Here is a 21,570-nt window from a genome sequence, read left to right as displayed (position 1 = left end):
TTATGCCAATTGATAAGGGGTGAAATTTGTAACCCCTGAATACGGATGATACACCATTTAGGGTCCAATTTTGAAATGCTGTGACAAGCATGGGTACCACTTTAGTATGCGAGTGAACCCCCCAGGCCGTTACTCTGCTTAGTGAATTTTCCGTAGAGACCTGCATCTTGAAAGCAAAAACTGACCAAATAAAAAAAATTGAATTTTCTTAGTAACATTATTAAAAGAGTAATGAGCATGTGCAGATCATAATTTCAGCAGCGGAGCATTGTGTATGCTTAGTGGAAAAGAAACGACACGTTTATATGTATATATCGCTACCAATACCATACAGGTGGTGTTCGTACTTATCGTAGTCTTCATACAGGTACAGGTGGTAGGCTTGTTATCGACAGAGCTACTGTCGCCAATATTGTCGACAATGAATTTTTTTGAGATTTTTCCGACAGTCGATAAGAGACTATCACAGTCGACAAAATAGTAATCAATAATAAATCATGCACGGCTAGTAATTAGTAGTAAAAATATAAAACCAAGAGCTTCACAATCCAGACAAAATGACCCTGCAAAAACAAAGGGAAGCCAATTAATATATAACACTTAGACGGGTATAGGCCTACCATGATAACGCTAATAGAATTGCCATGATCCGAGTTAAAATGCCGTCCAAACCTCCAAGCTAAAAACTTTTTACCGATCTAGCTAGCATGGAAAGTAAGTAACTATGTAAACAACAAGTCAATGCATAGGCCTACTGTACACAGCACGTGTTGAGCCAGTGTAAACTGGTTTGGTCCACACCTGCCACATTCAGCATGTTCAGCGAATTTATAATGAGGTGCATGTACGATGTACGGCACATGGCGATTGGCCCTGAGCGAAACCCATGTGTATATGTGGTGCAACGCTGTGTGTGAGCTACAATGTATTAATAGCGAACACGTCATGTCGTAACTCATGGGTCAGTCCATTATTACCGTGTAGGCACTGGGAGGGCAACTGAGCTGATGTTTTAATACTGCTTGTAAAGATGTAATTATATTTCTTGGCCCGCCAATGCATTATTATTTAGCTGTTTTATTTAAATATAAAAGTGAGATGAATACGGCAATGAGTTGATGGGTTCATGATAACACAGTCGCATAGTCATATTGAAGCGAAGCCCTTCCCCCGAACCCACCACTTTTGAACTGCTTTTTGGGGAGTCCCCTGCACACGTTATTACATCATCGGATTTCATCGCTGCATGCTTTCACTGTTGAATTAATTTGACCTTGTAAATCATCGTAATAAATCCTCAAAATAAAGGAGAAAAAGCAAATAAATGAAGCCATCCAATAAGAATAATGTTTGGAAGAAGTCAATTCATTCAAGGGAAATATGGTAGGATAAAGTTCAGCACCGCTCGTACAGGTAACAAGTGCTATTTTAGGGTCATAGAATTTGCCATCGTCGGCCGTCATGGATGCACAAATAACGCATTGAGTGCTAAATTCGGAAGCTTTATAAAGACTATATTTTTCACTTGTTTGTCGACAAAGATTCGACGTCGGATTCAGAGTTTTGGCGACATGTCGCCAAAGAAAAATGAAACGATAACAAGCCTAACAGGTGGTATGTTATACTTTACCTGGATGTCCTGGAGTGCTTGGCCTTTTATCTTAAAACTATTAAATCACGGCGGAACAAAATCGCCATGCCGCGCTGTTGAACAATGAGTGAATTCGCCTTTATATTTTCATGGCATTTTCTGACACATGATATATTATATATAGGGCACCTTCAGTAAGACAGCATGAAATGATACCAGGGAATTAAAGTGTTTCTAGATGATTTCAAGAACACCACCGCTCATGCGTAAGACCTTTTTAGCCTACATCTCGTATCCTACTATCCTATGATGATTGTGTATATTGTTGTGCATTGACATTGTTGTGAAGCTTACAGTTTATGCTGGATAACCCAGTACAATATAATACTGTTCATTTTATATATTGTCATGACTCTCATTTATTGGTCCGATTTCTGTAATTTAGCTACGGTACCTAAATTAATTAATTCACAATCCGTGGCAAAGCACAATCAAACCTACAACCATTTTCATAATTAATGACTTCCAGGTATTTATGCAATTTATGATCCTGACATTTAGGCCTATATTTCAAATGATCCTGTTAATTGGGACTATCACGCTACCATATGCATAGTCCATGATAATTTGTAGGCCAAGCACTTTTCAGTACTTCAGAGTGGACAAACTGTACAGAGAGGCCAGTGGAAATCGTAGTGACGGAGGTGTGATCCCCCAGACAAACAAGCACCTAAACCAGTGACTTTGGTTCGCGTAGTGGCCGGATTTACCTTTTGCTGGCCCTTCAGCAACATGATTACCACCCCTGGCTCTTCGGATAGAAGACACCCCTCCCCCACACTGTAACTCAAGTTTTTCCAAGGTGTCCCCAGAATTCCTTTATCGAGGAAAAATGCACGAACTCTTGATATAAAATGTGCATGTAGCGCGCGAAAATTTGCTATTTCAATCCTAAAATTCAAAGGGGATGTACCGGATCAAGTCACCGAGCCCGGGGGTAAAATTTCCCTATTGTCCCACTGATCTTCTAATAAAAGAATATTACCGGGACTAATGCGCGCACGAAAAAATGCAATTTCAATGCTAAAATGAACACAATTGAGGATAATTGTAAGTACTAAAATCGTGCCAATGGAAGATGTCTAGGCCTTTTACATCTTTTGGTTAATTTAGTCAGGGTATTTTGATCCACCTCATGAGTTTTATGCTTATTCCGGGCATCAGAGATGTTGCCCTAGCACTCATGTTTATGATTTACACAATAGAAAGGACGGAATTATAACCCTCGGTGAGATTCGTGATCGAGTCAAAGTTTGAGATGAAAAAAAGGAATTTCCAATGGGGCGTCTCGCAAATCTACTCACCGGGTTTGCCGAGATAAATGCGCGCGACACACGCAGCAATTTGGCAGTTTAACGCTAAATGTTTCAAAATGTTTCTAAAATAGACCAAAAGGAAGATGCAAATCGTAAATTTTGTCACAACATTTCTGCCGACTGAGCAGGGGAGGGGACTAACTTGCCACCATGCCCTATGGCCATGGGGTAGAATTGGCACTTTTTAGGTTTATATGACCAAATGTGAGGTTAATTTGGTCATTGGGGTGATTGTATGGACCATCCCTCTATCAATATATTAAAGTGATAATTTATCCCTCATCACCCCTGGGATCTACACCTAATCTCCATTGATGCTGATGAAGGGCGCGGTGCAGGAGGGTGATGAGATGCGCACATATTTTGTCGATCTTGCAAAATCCTTAGTTCTATGTCCCACATAGTATGTCCACATCATCTCAACGCGCCTGACCAACATCATTGTAGGCCCATTATACCGGTACCCGCCCAATAGGGCCTATATTACAAACTGAATAAAGTAATCTCCCCTCCCTCTCCCTCTCTTTTCTCTCCCTCCCCTCTCTCTTCCCCTTCTCTCTCCCTTTCTTTCTTCCTTTCTCTCTTTCCCCCTTTTTAGGGATCACCAGGGTATCGCACCCTCCCCCCATGGCGACAGGCCTGGTTTACATGTACTTGCACCCTGTATATTAAAAATATGCACCGCAACTTTGGCACCGCACTATTGTTTCCTTGGCTCTACATCCTCTGGAGGATTATGCTGAGTATCAATGCACAGTGTCATCGCCCCGATATCTTCATGGCAGAAAATGCCATGGTAGGTTGAATCCACAGCCACGGATGGCCATTGTGTTCCCACCTGTTTAATAGTTTTTAAATGCATAGTGGGCTGAAGGACATCCGACTAAGGCTAATGACATTAGCCTGTGACTGACCTCAGAGCATACATTCGCCATTGTCATCTGCTTATAGACTGTCTCTACGATAGTCTCCTACACAGCCAGTTTGTGTCAGTCGGTCTGACACTCGTCGATCCTGTATGTTCGTGATAGCCACATACAGTCTGGCCCGAGACTACCTCCACGAGGTTCTACGCTGCGCTATTTAAAATCTTGAATTTTGGTCACTTTTTCAGAGCAATTATATTTTGACCACTTTTGCACTAAGTAAATTATTCCCATGAAGATTGCAGGTTTTGCCAACTCAGGGAATTTTGAACCCACCCAAAAGATGAGATCAATGTATAGAAAGAATTCCAATTGAATGAACGCAGCTTTCAACAGCTGTACACGATACAACCGCGATCGTATATCGTGTATTTCAAACTACAACGCGAAAGCGCGACCTTGGATACAATGCTAATATCATGAGTGCGTTGGCATGGTTGGATTCACTACCGCGTTACTCACGCACAGTCGCACACGCTGGCATCGCAGTGTACGCAAAAAATCATCACACTATTGAAAGCTGCGTTCATTCAATTGGAATTCTTCTTCCTATTATATACGTGCATACAATGTACCTCAAATTGAGTATTGTCGCACGGGCTTAACGTGCATAGTTTTTTACCTATGCACGATCCTGGAACCTAGGATTGATTGCAGATATCAGAACCGGTACCGGGGATGGTCCCCCTTCTCTTTTCGAATAGCTCCGACACTTAACGTGCACAGTAGGGTGCATCATGCCCCCCTTTTGTCAACCAGATTTTATGTAGCTAGTCTTAAAATGTGCCAAATGATGAAATAATAAGATTCCCAAAATTTGAATTCATTCCGAGTTCGTCTTATGGGTCCTCCGTGACCCGAAAGTTTGAATGAATAACCCATACGAACAAATGCATATGTCACATGACATCGTCAGCTCGTCATGTGACATCCCAGATCAATAACTCAATCACCATCAGTTTGAAAAAGACACAGAGTCGTTGTGTCGAAAGCTCACGTAAGTGAACAATTTTAGTTGTGTGTATAGGTTTAAACTCTACCAATAAATGCATATGGGTTATACATCACAAAAATGAATAGCTGCCATGTGCTTTGACACACTTGCATGTATTTAGCATAGTGTGCTGCCATTTACAAATAATAGCTGAAATTGAACTATATTTCAAAGCGCACTTAAGTTAAAAACTTTAACCACAGTTCATGTGGGATGAAAGTCACACTTTCCCTTAGTACCCCTTCAATGTTTGTCTTCATATAGTTTTCGTTTATGCAGATTTGGCCTGTTCTTCCTGTCCTGCTCAATAGCATGAAGAACATTTTGATAATGGTGTTCAGATTTTGCAGTGCTGAGGAAATCCGAGCTCAATTTCTCTGCACACTCGGCTGCGTTGTTGAAATTTTAGAAATCTGATAGTAGCACACCTAGCCCAGCTCTCCACTCTCTCTTCAAGAAATTGATGGTTGATCTGTAATATCCTCAATTCCTCATCATGAACCATGAGTTGGGTCCTACCAAGTCTGCGAGTGAAGTTGACTGTGTGATGTTGTCTGGGATTGGTTTAAAACCCCATGCCAAACCGGCTACTTGGGAGTTATAACTTCTTCTGCTGGTTTTACCTCTAAAAATTTAATCGCAATTGCTTGCTTCTCTGGCATTTTAGTGCCTTGATTGCACTCTGTGATACTGAAGAATTGTAGAGGCGCTTGTAGAGGTCAAGATCATTCCGGGTGCATCAGCAGTCTGACTACAGGTTATCCACCAGGAACTGTAGTTCCAAGTATAACAAAGTCCCACATCTTGGGTAGCTGATGGCATGCTTTGTTGTGACTGTTCCCTGTGGCAGCTGGGCGATGTTTTTTCCAACATGGTGATCTTCATCGAGTAGTACCCGATGAGTACAGTATACTAGTAACTTTGCCATCCACCTTGCCTTGTACATTGCACCAGGTTGCTTAAATGTCAGCACCTTCTGATCACCCAAGAATACCTTACATAGCTCAATGAATTCAAAGTAGTTATCTCTCTTCATTTCTGCCTTTGACTTTCAGATCTCAAAAAGTATCAATTCGTATACCGTCTAATAATTCTGCATCTGAATCTTTACTGGGGGAAACCCAGCTTTCTAAGAATATAGTGCCCAGGGATACAATGGAAGTCCATGCACTATTTTTTTATCTCATTGACTCTATATTATTAGGCCTATATAAGACCAATCATCAATTACATTGTTAGCCAAAGTTGTTTTTAAATGACTTAAAAAGTCACTCCCCCATTAGAAATACACATATTTCAATGTTTTTAAGTGTCAATTACAAGAAATGTATATGGCAGCTATTTGTTTACATGATTAATTATGGGTTAGAACAGCTGCTTCATGTTAAAATGTAAAGGTTTTGGATTGCCTGTATCATTTACACATGCACAGTTTAATAATACCCCAAGTACTTGGTTACTTAGAGCAGCCAATTTTTATGATTGAAAATCCATGTTATGTGAATAGCTGCCATATGCCTATTGCGTAATGTTCATATGGGTTATTCGTTCAAACTTTCGGCCACGGAGGACCCATAAGACTTAACTCGGAATGAATTCAAATTTTGGGAATCTTATTATTTCATCATTTGGCACATTTTAAAGACTAGCTACATAAAATCTGGTTGACAAAAGGGGGGCATGATGCACCCTAGTGCACAGGGTTTGACTCTTCTTTAGATCAATTACCTGAACTTTATAGCTACAGTGGGATTAAACATGTTAAAATCATCCATGACCACGCACGCCCAAACCCTGGTACAATGAATGGAAAATCATCAGTGCATGCCCAAACTGTCCTTGAGCATGTTGAGACTGAGAGACAGAGAGTTCCTCAGCAACATCCTTAGAGCCCAAAATGAGCCCACATATTGTGATGTTTCTTATTTGTGGAACAAATGTCAATAGACCGATCTGTAACTCAGTAATCCATGTAATCAGATAATGTCATAATATAAATGTTAAATAAAGATTGCTGAGACTGAGTTACACTTACAGTTAACTGGAACTTGGAAGTGGAAGAGTGGAACTGAAGGGCTACCTAGTCCCCCCTCCCCTTCCCGGGTCTGCAGCTCTGTAATTATGCTTCCACTACACTCTGAACAACTAAGAGACTTGTGCTCACAGCTCACCTATCATTAGAACTCGCTGACCCTGGTCTTTCCGGTCTATTTTCGAGCCGTACGATGTGATTCTGGTCTGCCATTGCTTGGCTGCATTGAGGCGCTTGCAATCAATTTTAGCAAATTGTTGTACATCGGCCCTGACATCGGTTTTATTTAAAAACATGCGGTTTATGATCATAACCAGGTTAAGCGTGTTCATAAAGCTGGATGTGGAACATATGTATTTAGGTTTTAGGAACACATATATTCAACTTTTGTCAAAAAAATAATATAATATTAAATTCAAATACAAATCGATAATTTATAGTTGAAACCAATCCTGGAATATAAATTTAAAAGACAAATTTTACATGCGACATTTAAGACAGTAAACCTCAACCAACCGGTCAATTAGCCTGGCCTGACCTTTCGATGACATCGCATCATAATCCGACGATTAGGCGACCTAAACACTAGGTTAATGTCTTACAATCAGGTGATTTTACCAGCTTTTCTCTCAAATTTGAGGCAATACTTGAACAGCAAACATTTACAGAGAGCTTAGAGTGTAAGTGCCACGTATACGTTAGGTAAAAAAATGTTAATTTTATTAATTTCATGCTTTGATAACATTCTTCCCATGCTATAAACGTGCTAAATTACTAAACCGCCATTTACGATATGTCACGATCATAAAATTGCGCTAAACCTGTTTCTCACATAATCTCTTTTCCCGCGATTAACCTTCACTTATTTGTACCGGGGTAGCGTACCGAGCTAGCCAATCATGCAATGCAGGGCTTCAACCGTCCCTATATTTCCTATATTTTTAGCTTTTCCTATATTTTCCAAGTAGTTGTAAAATGCCTAATAATTCCTACATGTGCCAAGCTTAAGAACAGAAATCTGTAAAATTTCTCAATCAACTTGATCTTGAGAAGCTAGAAGCAAGACTTTAGTCTTTGTCATGAACATCATGACATCTACGGACCTGAATCAGTAATCAGATAATGTCATAATGTTTTAAATAAAGATTACTGAGTTGCAGTTACTGGAACTAGAGAAGAGCAACATACAGATGTGTAACTTAGGGAGTGTTCATTAATACTTTGGTAGGGGGGCTGGTAAAAATGGAGGGGGGGGACCAAAAAAGTTTTGGACCTTATAAAAGAGGGGGGGGGGGGGGACAAAAAAGTTTAAGTTATTTCGAAGGGGATCAAAAAAGTTTTCCGCTTTAAAACCCAAAATTTCTGCGCGCTTCGCGCATTCAGATTCCTGGGCTATGTATCACTTGGACAAGTTTGGGTTTTCAATGCTTTTGTTTGACAAAATGATGGCAATTAGTGCACACTTAACTTAACATTAAAGATGATCAGCAACATACAACATCTGGGTTGGTCTAGGAAATATTTTTATTATTGAATTTTATATCTCTACAAAGTAGGCTACAAACTGTAGATACACCAATCTGATCAAAAACTGGGAAAATACAACTAAATCAAGAAAATATTGAAAAACTGAATTTCTTTGTGTAGACTGCACACTACAGTTTAGTATTTCTCAGTGCAGAATTATTTTTGAATGTTTGCCAAAAACGCTTGCCCCCCCCCCCCCCCTCTCGGCTTGCCAAAAATTGCTTGCCCCCTTCCTTTTAGCTCGCCAACCCCCCCACATTTTACCCTCCCCAGGGCTCATAACTATTGCACAGGGCTTTTGGCTGAACCACCAGCAGGCTATGTTAGCACATCTATGACAATGACAAAGGTACCAAAATCTGAATTTTGTACAAATCACTGAATGGGACTTTAAATACAATGTATGCAAATTTTCCTGCTGGCTGCACTCGCAACATGTAGACCATTTTAAGGGATCTGGAATGAGCATTTCGACAGTATTTTTTGTGGGACATGAGAGCACATCAGACATATCGAATTGCATTCTCAATACGAAGAATGTCTTTCTGATATCAAATAATTTTCATTATATATTTTTCACATATTTGATATACATTGTATAACAGTCCTCGAAGTAAATTTTTAAAATGTAATGATATATTCTTAAAGTATGTAGCTGGGAGGAAAAGCCGATGATCAATTGAAAATTTTCACCTTTCATATTGAAGATTTGGATTTTTTTTCCCAAAAGACCTATTTTTTTTGGTAGTTTGGGAAAAAAAATCCATATCTTCAATACGAAAGGTCAAAATTTTCAATTGTCGTCGGCTTTTCATCCCACCTACATACACTTTAAGCATAAATCATCAGATTTATAAAGTTTACCTTGAGTACTGTTATTAAATATCAAAAATATCAATTTTTAATCATTTGCCATAAAATGTGTATTACATTGCGAATTTCAAAAAATCAATATTATTTGATATCAGAAGGACATTCTTTGTATTCAGAATGCAATTTGATGTGCTCTAATGTCCCACAATAAATACTGTCCAAATGTTCATACCCCATCCCTTAAAGCCATATAACATTTTCAAACAAAATAGATTAGCATTTCTTTGCCATAAAATGTTAGCTTTTACTGTCGGATATATCCCTTTTATTTTTGAGCCGAACAACACGGCAAAGCAAAGAAAATTGAATTTACTACCAGCGACATGTCGCCAATACGCACCACTCCTTCGGTCATGTTGTGGTACGACCCTTTGTTGTGTATATCACCGCCCCGCACGCCGTGTAATGCACTGTGTGTTATGAACATCGTGTATGCGTTCGACTAATAATTCCATAGTAATAATAAAGCGCCGGTTCCAGCGTTTTATTCAAAATCGCGGATTTTGACAAAACTACAGCACCTAGAGTCTTGATTTTTGCAGGGTATATTGGTACAATAAAAGTACAATTTAATCGTGTAAAAAAAGAAATTTTAAAAATTCAGTGAGGGCGTCTTCCTCAGCAAATGTTATAATATGGCTTTAAGATTTGCAAATTTGGATATTACGGTACATCATCATTTCTATGGCGAATATTATATATAATTGACACATATCTTTGTTTGCTATAATAATGCAGGTATGTTATCATGGCAACCCAGAATGAGCCTCGGTACACTATAGAACAGATAGAACTGTTGCGGAGATTGATACGCACTGGCCTAACCAAACAAGATATTATCCATGCTTTGGATACAATGACCAAGCTAGATACAGAGCTGGGCCCAGGTATGACTAGCTCGAGATACTCTAGCTAAAATACAGGTTTACATTTACTATCTTACATTATCTTGCTGTATTTCAGCTAGAGCTCCAAACGACAAGCTTCCGGGTTTTTTGGAGAACAATACTGTTACGTAAGATGAAGAAGAAACCCGCCTCGGAGCCCGCCCTACTCATTATTTCATTGTACTTATTGCAATTTGCCTCCACACATTACGTAATCAACACAAAGCTTTTGTGAGGATTAGTGAGTGGATAAGAAATTGACAGTGGAGGATACGAAGGACACGCCGATTGTTAGTTGTCAATCATGAATTGCCGCAACGTATTAATATTTTACTGCATGGCATTCCGCAAACACCAAGACAAATTATGCCGTATTTTTCCTAAGATCATCTCATATGAAGTAAGCTGAATACGATCTGTACTTTTGTAACATTCCGATCGCTTTTGATCACCTATTATAGGCGAATTTGCTTGAAAACACGTGAGTTCATATTGTGTAAACATAATTACCATAGACACAAATGAAATTACGATGCAATACAATGCAATTTGAATGCGCAGCAGATCTATAGAAATAACGTTGCCCGGTTTTATGCAGAATTAGACCCTGTCTGGGTATGACCAAAATAGAACGTTCCTTTGTAAACCTAGAATTTAAGTTCTGTGTACATTTATGTTTTACAATGTATGCGACTTGTTACATTCCTGATATAGACTTGAATTGCCTTTCTCATTTATTTATCATTATACATGTATGTTGAGAGGAGTATGTCATCAAACACTCCATATTATGGTTTCCAGTGGGTGAAATGAAACAATTATGTTGCTCCTTTGCAGCTAACTAAACACTGTTTATTTTGTTTTCCACACAAAAAATGTAGTATGCCTCCTCCTCCCCCCACTCCCAACATTAGGCAGGCCAGTTCGACTTCTTTAATGTAGAACTTGGCCAAAATTGTGGTGAACATTTTCTTTTTTCGTTTTCGTCCTGTTTTGTTGTGTTATCTTGTCCCGGGTATCTTGTGTCACATTCATGTAAAAAGGATAAGGCATTATTATTAAAGCAGGGAAGAAATAAGATTGGGAAGTGTCAGTCGATATAAAAAGTAATAAAACTATGGAAGCCGCCATTACCCTGCCAACGCGTAGGCCTGGAACTCTACCATGATTCCTAGCGGCTGCATCGCGTCCGCGGGACGTCTGTGCTCCGCGTTCAACATGTTCAAGTAATAAAATTACCCGTAAAAATCACGGCTTGCTGCATCCACGGTTAGACTTTTTCAAGCCTGCTACAGTGCATTTTTTCAAATGTTGAACAGCTGGTTTTAGTACTTTTAATAATATTTGGCGCATCCATGAACTTAATTTATTAAATCAAATCGAACAACAATCCAGCTATCCAGGCCAATATTTATACAAGAAAAATACTTTTTGCAATCACAAAAATTAACCTTAATTTCGCGCCTATGCGTAAGACTTGACGATAGCCTATTCAGATATGAGATATCGTTGTCAAGCTCGAGGTGATTGACCCCCCGATGATTGACAATCGGTAACTACTGTTACGCGTAGTCATGGTGCTGGGCACCCCCTTTTACCAAGATGGTGGCCTCCATGCGTATACCGGGGGTGCTGGTGTGGAACCAAAACAACAGCGGGAATCGCTGGTTAAACCGACCTGGGATGGAAAAGAACATGGGGGATCAGCGAAATTTACTGTCATGGGCCTGATTAAAGTTGTTCAAGTTAAACTTTAATGTGCGACGTGTGTGCGTATGTTTTTGTTTAGCATACGTTGGTTTCTCTAAATAATTGTTACCAAATACCTGATTCCCAAGATATCGGCACCTTCACTCCAAATAAAATTATGATGCTGTTATGTTTCAATATCTCTGATTTATACTTGCCGTATTTGATCTGCAGCTTCATCATTACACCAATCCCAAACTCCTGTACAACCAATACAGAGTTCCCAACAGACAGGGTTGGTACCGATGCAACCAATACAGGCTTCCCAACAGACAGGGTTGGTACAAAGATCACCAGTGCATTTTTTTGTACCGTCAACACAAACACCTCAAATCACTGTTGTCACATCACCATCATCAGCAACTCCTGCTGTCAATCAGCTGATGAATGCTGTACATCAAGCCACAGGAAATCGACATATGATACAACCAAGCCTTGTACGGCTTAGCTCTGCTGTAAGCTCTACTGGGTCTGAAGATGAGGAAGTCAAGTGTGGATTTGAAAACTTTGATGTTGCTGATGAAGAGGTCAATGAACTATTCAGGTGTGTGAATGGTCACTATATGGTATAAAACAATTGATTCAAATTCACAATTTCACTTCAATTCAATAATTTATTCACACATAGTATACATTTGCTCTTATTTCTCACATACCTAGTCGTATACACAATGTAGCAAAGTCAAATATACAAAATATTATGGCCTCATGTCATACACCCAGAAACCAGTGATTTTTTTTAAATGAATACACAAACAATGTTTGTGTGAAATGTTTTGATGCAACTGATTTATAGTAAATTTGTTTTAAAATCCTTTAATAGAAATTAATAGAGACGTCCCCTGAACATCATACCAAAAGTATACTAAAATATACTTTGGTGGAAAGGTCATACAGGGGTCACATTTTCAAAATTGCTTTAATCTTTTTAAAAATTATACCAAAGAATTCCTCCAGTCATAAGGATTCAGAACAAGTATAGTTTGTCATATCTGTGATGTACCATTCTCATATGTTATAAACATAAAGGTCAAATGTCAAATTTTGGGCTCCATGTGGGTCAACTTCGAAAATATGCTCCAAACTCATGAAAAATGGTCTGAATTTATTTGTCTGTGAAAAATACTCTGAATTAAGAATAGTTTGCCATATCTTGGATGTTTCGTTACCTAGGTAGCAGGGTAAAAGAGGTCAGTGGCCATTGAACACCATTGGCCATGACCTATTTTTATATGTTACCTATGTAAGCATCCTAAACTGTGCAAAATATTTGCAAGATGAACAATTTGAGACCATTTTGGTTAAAATCAGACAATTGTTATACTGGAAGACAGAGATAAAAAGACTAGTTTTCGTCTGACGTCATCTGTCAATCAAACTCGAGCACGGGTTTGCTTACAAATGTCGTGATGATATGACCTTTGACCTTTTGGTATGGCAAACTATACTTTTTCTGAATCCATATGGCTAGAGAAATAATTTAGTATACTTTTTGTGCGCTGTTCAGGGACATCTCTGAAATGCACAGCAGTGAAAAAAAATCTGTTGCAATTAGTGATGGGTCAAAAACTACTTTGACTGGACTACAAGAGAAGTGTTTCAGTGAATTATTAAAACGGTGTCATTTTCAGGGTTTTACCTGCTCATGAATTTGAGGCAAATTGTTCGACCATTTTTTCAGTAAGTGATACTGAAAACGTGTATATTTCTCACCCCCTTTCCTCTGCTCTCCCTTCTAAGGCTGGGGACATTTGAACAGGCAACGCCTGCATGCTGTGAATACTTGGTATGTAATATCGAAATTTAGACAAAAATATGAATCAAATACTGGACTCACCAACGATTTTTTCAGTATTAAACGTTGCGATCCGTTCACCGGGTCTTCATCAGACTGCTCAGAGACTTGACTGATGGTTTGGTCATGTGATGGTAATCGGCGAGGAAGTAGTTTCGAAGTCTCTGCGCAGTCTGATGAAGACCCGGTGAACGGGTCGCAACGTTACTGAAAAAATCGTTGGTGAGTCCAGTATTTGATTCATATTTTTGTCTATTTTATACTACTGGATGACTCAAAACATTCATAATCTAATATCGAAATTTGTTTCTCATATTCATGTTTCAGGCGTGGTACAGTAATTGTGAAAGAAGAGATAAAAGATTTCTTATCCAAGCATAAAATCACCCAAAATCAGATATCACATGCAACAGGCATCAGTCAAAGTTATATATCTCAGTTCTTAATCCATGGTTCCATCATGAGACAGTCTACACAGGCGCTATTCTATAGATGGTACTTGGGCAAGATGAAGGAAATGGATATCATAGGTAAGAACTTCTGTGCCTGGCCATCTTATTGATTGCTCAGGATATATTTAAGTATTTTGCCAAATCCTTTTTAGGTCGTCCAAAGGAAAGACTTTATGGCATCATGAGCCGTGAGTCAGTCCATCAGTGTGCATGTCCGTCTACAATTATATGCAAGGCTTTCTGCTTTTTGGTCTCAATATGAACAGTTCAAATCCTATTGCAACCAAACTTGGGTCATAGCTGCACTATGGGAACCCTCATCTATTGGTGGTGTTCAAGGTCATCCTGAGGTCAAGGTCATTTGAGGTCAACTTGTAAATAGGCTGAAAATTCAAAATCTGGTCATTATGTAAACCTTTTGCTTTTTGGTCTCATATAAATAGTTCAAATCCTATTGTAACCAAACTTAGGTCATAGCTGCACTATGGGAACCCTCATATATTGGTGGTATCCAAGGTCATATACTGATCATTTTTAAACGACTTATTTTCTCAAAAAAGGAGTCATTTTCATTGTCCTCATAATATTAGCTTGCCAATGATATGATGTTGTCCGAGCAATATATATATATACCCTTTAAAAAGGATTTAGCAAAACATTTTCTGTTACTTTCTGCCCATCTCTATTTCAGTACAGCCTTATTCTCTCTTCATCTTGCATCTATTCTTGTCTATCTCTATTTGTGAGGGGAATAAACGATACACGCACCTCTACATGATGATGTGGGGTCGACTACGGCCTGATAGACGGCACCCCAAATCATGCGATTGTCCAATTAGATTATATGTCTACGAACTAGACCACTCCCCCTGACTAAGAATCACCAATATCTTTCCCATTTGCTTTTCACAATATCTCACACAACCCCATAAACCTAAGTATGTGTATGTTTTGTGTGTATCCTTATTAGAAAAGGAATCAGGTGGAAGCATTGAAGCTAGCAAGAAAGTTTACCCTGGCAAGAATGCACATCTTATACCACCAATCAGACGACGAGAAAGATTCTCTTGGAATGAAGCCTGCCTTAAGGTACATGTATCAATATACAGTTAAAGAAGAATCACACATCACACACAAGCACAATTAAACATAAAATTACAATGGAAACTAAACCAAAGAAAAAACTCTGGACATACCTGCCTGTGTGGGGAAATGAACCCCAGACCTCTTGCTTATCAATATAGTCACTGAACATTTTTACAAACAATTTGTTCAGGGGTGTCTATTCTTCCAGAAAATCAAAATTATTCCCTCACCCTACCGCGCTGTGTCACATCCATCCCCAGATTCTTCCCCAACTGAGATCCCAAAAAATGGACCCAAAAGGGAAAATTTTAGGCTGGTTGCTATCTAAACATACTTTCCTTATTTTCTTGTTCCCTCCCTTCCCTGCTGGAATATATAGGTGTGTTGTCAGACCCAGAAACTTCATACAACTGTTAGGCCATCAAGTTGTGAGTTGTTATATTCTGTCTTCCCTAAAAACATCAAATTCTTTCCTAGATGGTACAGTCATTTTGAGGGTCATAGACTCAAAATAATACTTGCTCACCGCTTTTTTTGGATTCAGCCGGTCAAATTACTAAAGTTACCAGGTGATCAACTATTACTCAAAATGCTTCGACAATTTTAGACAAGCAAATATTTGAGATTTCCGTCTAGTCTAAAGTACATTATTTGAGTATCAATGTTGTATTTTGTTACACATTATTTTCAGTAGATATTTGAATGGATTTTGACAACATGTGTTTCAGATCATTTTAATATTCCAACTGGCCATTTTGACCCCTACTTTTGCTTAGGTATTGGAGACATATTGGAAGAAGAATCCATACCCAAATGATGTGGAGAGAGAGAAGATCACTGAAGCATGTAATACAGCTCAACAAGTAGCAGGTACAGACATGGATACTTTGGTTCAGCTCAAGTTTGGTAGTGATGTAGGTGCGTATTTCACTGGTCGCAGTATCAAATCGTGTGTGTACATGCACATTTACCAGGGTGGTTTGTCAGCAAGCTTTCTGCATGCACAACCGCGATGTCATTACCAAACTTCAGGTGAATCAAAGTATGTTCTGCAGTGCTTTACAAAGTTTCAAAACAGTATTTTGTTAGAATTTTGTCAGGGATTAAATAAAGTTTATAATAACTTTTAGTTTTCAAACAATTTTGATTAGTTGAAACTGGTATGTGCCCACCACGTTTCAGATTCAACTAATAGTTGCTGCCTGTGTATTTTATATATTTGCATCAAATAAGCTGTTTGAATTATGCACAATTTTCAGTTGTAATGCTAAAATGGGCCAAAATAAGGACAATTGTGGCCTAAAACCGGGTCAAAGGAGGATGAATTTTACAACTTTTTGTCACTTTTGGCCCTGTATTCCTATTCAAGGGGATGCGCTTCTGCAAATTAGATCACAATATAATGCACTAAAGGTTGTTACAAACCTGGGAAGAGTTTCATATCTAAATTCTGTCAAGCTTTCAACATTGATAAGTTACATAGTCATGAGAATTTCTTCTGAATTTAGCTTATTTCTGTATTGATCTACAGGTAATAAAAACCTACAGTGGACAAGATTTTAAACATCTGAAGAACCCTGTCTGAGTCTATTTAGGGCTCATATTGAAATTACCTTTATATACACAGGAAGGTGTGTGCCATCCTGCAGCTTTCCTGTGGTAGCCTTCTTTGTTAAAATCCTGGGCAGGGTGTATCACTGATGCATATAATCCATCCGTTTTATGACTGAGCTTTCCTGAGGCGCGCGCTTAGCGAGGGGAATCCTGCCTTCTTTCTGTGTGAAAACGTGGTAGGGTATTTCAATATGAGCCCTTACTAAAAATATACTATTGCCATATTGAAACATCTTTGCATTTGAAGTAGTATCAAGCTACTTGGTCATACTCCTTAGTTGTAGTATTTATTACTTAATGTTCTGTTGTCTTTTTATCTAGGAGAGGTTCTTGTGGATAGTAGACTTGTGACTACAGCAAAAGTATACAATTGGTTTGCAAACAGACGCAAAGATGCCAACAGAAGAAAAAGATGTATGTAATACATTATTCTCAAAGGACTTAGCTCTATGTATATACATGTAGTTAGTGGGAGGAACAGGACATAGCAGTCTCACGTATATACCCCTTTGAAGTCACAGTAGTCCTCACTGCTATATGTACCTCTGTATACTGATGTAGAGGTTCATTTGTGAATAATCATGTTTTGTTAATGCCTTATAGTAGTCACAGAGTAGTCCTAGGCAACGCTCTATCTCGTTTATTACAATTGTGTAAGTTTTACTAGAAAAATATGGCTTTCTTCATATACCATTGCCCCTCTTTAAACAACACATTCTTCTTCAAGCACTACATTCTTAATAAATGTGTTTGCCTGTTTCATTTAATCACACAGCTGGACTTGGAGAAAATGATGGCACAGAAACAGCCGTGGTAACCTTCACATGCACACCAGCTGACCCAGATGAAACATCACAATCTAACATGCTACATATAGCATCAGATCTGAACCAAGGAACCTCAGATAATGATGACGCATCATTCCATCAAACATCACAAAGCATGACCAGGCTTGAGCACCACCAACCTCCAAGGCAGCAAGCTGTGGCACTTGAACTAGAGACTGTGAATAACTCCATTATTACTCTCATAGAAGCAGTAGAAGAAAAGAACCAAGAAGAAAAGTCATGACAAATAGTGAACTAAAATCAACCATGCCACATTTGCAATTGCAAAATTTACCTCTTGTGTTTCAGGAGTATTGTGAATGATATAGTCATAACCTCCATCCGCATTCCAACACACATACAATAGGGCTGTATTGAGGAGTGTGTGGGATGATGTGACACATCATGACACAATCAATTGTTGGTGAAACCTACCAAAGGGCACTCAAATATTTAAGTAGGTTTTGTTTGTTTAAATAATCACTCCATGTAAAGACATGCTTGGGTCTTAATGTGACAAGGCACTGTATACATGCTGGCCTACTGTGGCCTATTGTTCAAGAGTTTCGTCTGCCACTCAATTAACCAGTTTCAATAATTGAAACTCCACGTTATGACCTGGAATTTCAATATGTAATGTGCAATTGTACTCTATACATTTGACCCTTGGTGATAGTCATTTTGGACCATTTTTGTATTAGACGGACGATAGCTGTGGGTAAAATTTTTCGCAGCTATAGATATCGCTCAAAAAGTCAAATTTGTGAGTGTTTATTTGAACAAAAGCTGATGCATACACAAAGTTGAGCAATATCATGCAGCAGTGACACTGGGTCACCACCCTTGCAATGCCAACATGGTTCACAATTGGCCACTATGGAGGTATCAGAGCTTTTCGGTAATATGCATGATGGTATTCAATGTCACTTACTGAGGTCAAAGGTCATTTGAGGTCAACTTGAGAAGCTGAAAATGAAAAAACAATTGTCTCAAATGAATACTATCACCTAGCTTAGACTATATTTATAAATATGCATGTGACCCATATGTATGACCAAATTCTCATGCTATTGACCACAATACAGACAAGGCAGTTCTGGAACCACAAGTCGCACCTGCTTTCGCAACTGCATGCCTGCTTTAGCAATTGAATACCTGAGTGGAAGAAGGGCCCAACTCCATCAAAACTGTTTTCGAGATATTAAGAAAAAACTTAATATTTGGAAAAGTTTTATAGACAGAATGTTTTCATCTTCAGGGGACCTTTAATGCATAAACATACAATATTACATACATTCAAAATTATATATGATGTTTCCATAGTAACGGTACAGGTCTTAATACAAGCTGGAGTTGGGCCCTTCTTCCACTAATATACTGCAAATGCCAATTCCCTAAGCAGATGTGTTATAAATAGCTACAGAAATTTGGTAATTGTCCATTAATTGCACAAATAGAAGCATGTAGTATGTTAGCAAGAAAGTTTATTGTAGTGAAAAGCAGAATTCATGGATGAACAAAATTCCTCTTTAACCCAATATTTGTGGAAGAAGGGCCCAACTCCATGGAGTTGGGCCTTTCTTCCATGAAAACCATGATTAAGTGTACATGGAAGACTATTTAGAGAGGGGATTTTGGCTCATCTTTCACACACAAGGAAAAACAGTCTGCTGGCAATAAAATGCTGGGTCTAACTCATTTTCGTAAAAAATTGGAGTTGGGCCCTTCTTCCACTCATGTATTCAATTACTTTTGGTAACAGAAGTAGAACAATAGGGATAGCAGTCCCAAATAGGTTTGTCCAAAGACATGGGAAGTGAACACCACACATAGTAATTATTCATAGTTTTTTTTTCCATTTTCAACCTATTTTACAAGTTGACCTCAAATAAACTTTGACCTCAGTGTGACCTTGAACACCACCATTACATTGAAGTTCCCATAGTGTAGATATAGCCCAAGTTTGATATAAAATTGATGAGCTTGAACAATACATAAATTTATTGGTCAAGCTATGAGTTTTAAAATATTGGGCAAGATGTATAGTCAAGTTCAATATTTTAAAACTTGTAGCAAGACCAATACATTTTGTATTGGGTGAGAAAAACATCCAATTTTATCTTTATTATGTTTTCAAAATCTTTTCTTGGTCAAAAAAATGTGATTTTTCGGTAAAAAACATTTTTTGTTCAAAAACAACTTGAGATTTTTGGTCAAAAATTGTTGGAAAAAAGTGTTGGGGAGAAAGAGTACAGTAAGTCTATTAAACACAGTCCAAGTGTTGATTCCAAGTGTTGATTATATTGGACTCATTTAATAACTCTACAAATAGTATAGGAAGGAAGATTTTGAGAACGGTCGTAAAGTCTTGAGCTCGCCACCAAAAAAAAAGGTGGCGAATGCTACATTTTGCCAAAGTCGACTCAAAACAAATGATGATATCTCTGTCAAGCAAGAAGTTATTGTCATGCTTGTGGTATCATTTTATTGCTAAATAAAATGCACTTTCAACCCTGTAAAAAGAAATACTTGGAACTTTTTTAATACTAACACTGTGCTGCATAGAATTCAGAATGGGCAGGGTGGCGGTGGTGGGGGATGTGGTGGTGGGGGATGTGGTACACACAAACTCTATGGGATTGGCATTTTTGGTGCGTAATCTGCTTCTGTAAAGGCTGTTAATTGGATTTGGACTCTATTTAGCATCTAAAAGAATCATGGCCTTACAGCTAAACAATTCTACTAATTGTTTTTAATCATTTATGATTGGTTTAGTTTAGAAAATACAAACTTTTCCATACAAAACTACCCGTTGTCATATTAAACACTGTAGTAAGTATAATGCAGATGTCTTCAAAATCTAAAAGTTACTGTAAAAATTTAATTACTTATCCTAATAATCATAGTCAAAGTATAGATTTTCTGAAGGGAAATTTGACGAGGAATCTAAATATGCACATATTTTTTCTGTATGGGTTAGGGTGAAAATGTTTAGGTTCAAAATATGTTGAATTGTAAAAAAATCTAACATACTTTGGGACACCCTATATTCTGAGATTACCAAACAGCTGTAATTTCGGTTTCTTCCAAAGTCAGTTGGCTCTCCATATCCTCTAACCAAATGAATGTTGTTTAATTCCAGTTTATTACTTTAAGTTGGTAATAAGCAATGCATAGAGTGACCCATTTTTTATCAAAATCCTTTAATTCACCCTGTATAACTTGCAGGTCACCCTGTATAATGAGTTAAAATGTATATATTTGAATTGCTTATGCCTTCAGCTTTCCAAAAATGTATACTTTTGCTAGTTTAGGGTTGATGATTGTCGAGATAATCTAATTAGAAACCCGGTTGGTGTAAAAATTCATAATATTTGTCATGTAACGCTAAGGGTGGCGAGTTCAGGACACACGGCCGAACATAATAATGATTGCAATTGGATTTCAACTGTTCATGGAGTCCAGTTTTTTTTCACTTTCAGCCTATTTACAATATCCGTGTGCCCAATGTGCACAAAACACAGAGCCAATTGACCTTTTCGGTAAATCCCATAACCCTTTGCGAGTACACCTGAGAACTCGTCATTTGACGTCACGCCGACTTGCAATGCGCAGTAACGATGTTTGATAAACGATGTGTGCGCGGAGCGGCGTGACGCAGAATGACGAGTTCTATTAGGTGCACTCGCAAAGGCTTATGGGATTTAACTAAAAGGTCAATACAAAAGAAATGTTTGTGTAACCATCACACGATACACTTTGTGATGCCACAATGTAAATGAGAATGAATTTGAACAAACTTATATTGTGTGAACATTGCAGTGATAATAAACAAACACTT

The 21,570-nt window shown here is 38.3% G+C and overlaps 2 protein-coding genes across 7 annotated transcripts in view; one reads left to right on the top strand and one right to left on the bottom strand.

The window, feature by feature from the left end:
• LOC140165734 (uridine-cytidine kinase-like 1) overlaps window positions 1-7,208 on the bottom strand; it is a 74,909-nt gene extending 67,701 nt beyond the window's left edge. For both annotated transcript variants that reach the window (XM_072189049.1, XM_072189050.1), the window contains exon 1: window positions 7,059-7,208. In XM_072189049.1, coding sequence (XP_072045150.1) covers window positions 7,059-7,132 — 74 coding nt within the window. In that variant the 5' untranslated portion in view covers window positions 7,133-7,208. The remainder of the gene's footprint in view (window positions 1-7,058) is intronic.
• A 242-nt stretch (window positions 7,209-7,450) lies between these two features.
• On the top strand, window positions 7,451-19,700 carry LOC140165733 (homeobox-containing protein 1-like). 5 transcript variants are annotated; one of them, XM_072189045.1, is made up of 8 exons: window positions 7,451-7,621; window positions 10,058-10,206; window positions 12,130-12,499; window positions 14,078-14,280; window positions 15,173-15,291; window positions 16,065-16,206; window positions 17,224-17,316; window positions 17,678-19,700. In XM_072189045.1, exons 2-8 carry the CDS (start codon window positions 10,068-10,070, stop codon window positions 17,971-17,973), a joined length of 1,362 nt encoding a protein of 453 aa, XP_072045146.1. In that variant the 5' UTR covers window positions 7,451-7,621; window positions 10,058-10,067; the 3' UTR covers window positions 17,974-19,700. The 5 variants fall into 5 exon arrangements, with proteins under 5 accessions (XP_072045146.1, XP_072045149.1, XP_072045145.1 ...); XM_072189048.1 differs by having other exon boundaries at window positions 7,452-7,599; window positions 16,065-16,158; XM_072189044.1 differs by having other exon boundaries at window positions 7,452-7,599.
• Window positions 19,701-21,570: the final 1,870 nt, after the last annotated feature.

The sequence above is a fragment of the Amphiura filiformis genome, chromosome 12, assembly GCF_039555335.1.
Source record: "Amphiura filiformis chromosome 12, Afil_fr2py, whole genome shotgun sequence".
NCBI classification, from domain to species: domain Eukaryota; kingdom Metazoa; phylum Echinodermata; class Ophiuroidea; order Amphilepidida; family Amphiuridae; genus Amphiura; species Amphiura filiformis.
The sequence above is the reverse complement of the archived record's forward strand: the minus strand, read 5'-3'. Positions and strand labels throughout refer to the sequence as shown.